Here is a 1,184-nt window from a genome sequence, read left to right on the forward strand (position 1 = left end):
AACAGGGGACCTGAGCAGCCCCTGGGCAGGGCAGTGATGGCTTTGTGCTTCCAGAGGGACCTGCGGGCTCCGGCCCATGGCTTCCGACCACAACTCCCTGCTGCCCGACTACGACCCCGCAGATGCTGCCGATGGACCCTTGGAGTCTTCCGACGGCACCGCAGGGGGAATGGGGGGAGTCACTGTCCGTTCAGGGGCCTGGCCTGGCATCGTCAGCATCCAGGCCAGCTGGGAGAACGGCACGTGGCACATGTGTGCAGGGGCCCTCATCCACCCCAAGTGGGTCCTCACGGTCGCCCACTGCTTCTTCGGGGTTGGGTAAGGAGGGGCAGGGACAGGGATGTCCCCACAGCTCGGGCAGGTGCCCAGTCTGGGAAGGGAAGGGCTGGGCTGCCCCAGCCCCTGGCTCTGCTCCCTCTCAGCCCTCTCTCCATCTGCCCCAAGGGATGTCTCCAAATGGGAGGTGGTGCTTGGGGCCACTGATCTGACCGAGCTGGGCCCCGAGGCAGAGTTGCACCGCATCCAGAGGCTCCTGGTGCACCAGCACTATGCACCTGCCTTGGCAAGGAACAACATCGCCCTGCTGGAGCTGGACGAGCCCGTGGAGTGCAGTGACTACATCCAGCTGGGCTGTGTGCCTGACACTCCCCTGAGCGTGTCACAGATGAAAACCTGCTACATCGCGGGCTGGAGAACCACCTTGGATAGTGGTGAGTCCCCAAACAGGCCCTGGGGCTGAGCTTGGTGACACAGGCTGGGCTTCCCAAGAGCAGAGGCCAAAGCCAGAGTCAGGCTGCAGGACATGAGCCCCGGCACAGAGGGGCCTGGCCCTGGCCCAGAGCCAACAGCAGGGCCACAGCGGGACAACGCTGCTCCAAGGCTGCCCCCAGCCAGGGCAGGGCACCAAGCCCCGAGCTGCGGGGGCTCATTGCCCTCTGTGCTCCAGCTCTCAGACCACACCTGGTGCTGCAGGAGGCCAAGGTGCGGCTCATCGATGTGCAGCTCTGCAACAGCAGCCGCTGGTACGGGGGGGCCGTGCACCCCCACGACCTGTGCGCTGGGTACCCGCGGGGCGGCATCGACACCTGCCAGGTGGGAGCGTGGCACCAGTCCCTCAGCCAGCACAGGGACCCCCGACCCCAAACATGGCACGGGCTGGGCCTGGGTCCCCCTGGGTCCCCATC

The 1,184-nt window shown here is 66.4% G+C and overlaps 1 protein-coding gene across 1 annotated transcript; it reads left to right on the forward strand.

The window, feature by feature from the left end:
- Positions 1-6: 6 nt before the first annotated feature.
- On the forward strand, positions 7-1,148 carry LOC113942653 (acrosin-like; the record flags this gene model as incomplete). Its single annotated transcript, XM_027633745.1, has 3 exons — positions 7-318; positions 445-710; positions 947-1,148. Coding segments are annotated over exons 1-3 (710 nt in total), but the record flags the coding sequence as incomplete, so codon positions are not given.
- Positions 1,149-1,184: the final 36 nt, after the last annotated feature.

Source organism: Corapipo altera, unplaced genomic scaffold (assembly GCF_003945725.1).
Source record: "Corapipo altera isolate COAL_440 unplaced genomic scaffold, ASM394572v1 61410, whole genome shotgun sequence".
NCBI classification, from domain to species: Eukaryota; Metazoa; Chordata; class Aves; order Passeriformes; family Pipridae; genus Corapipo; species Corapipo altera.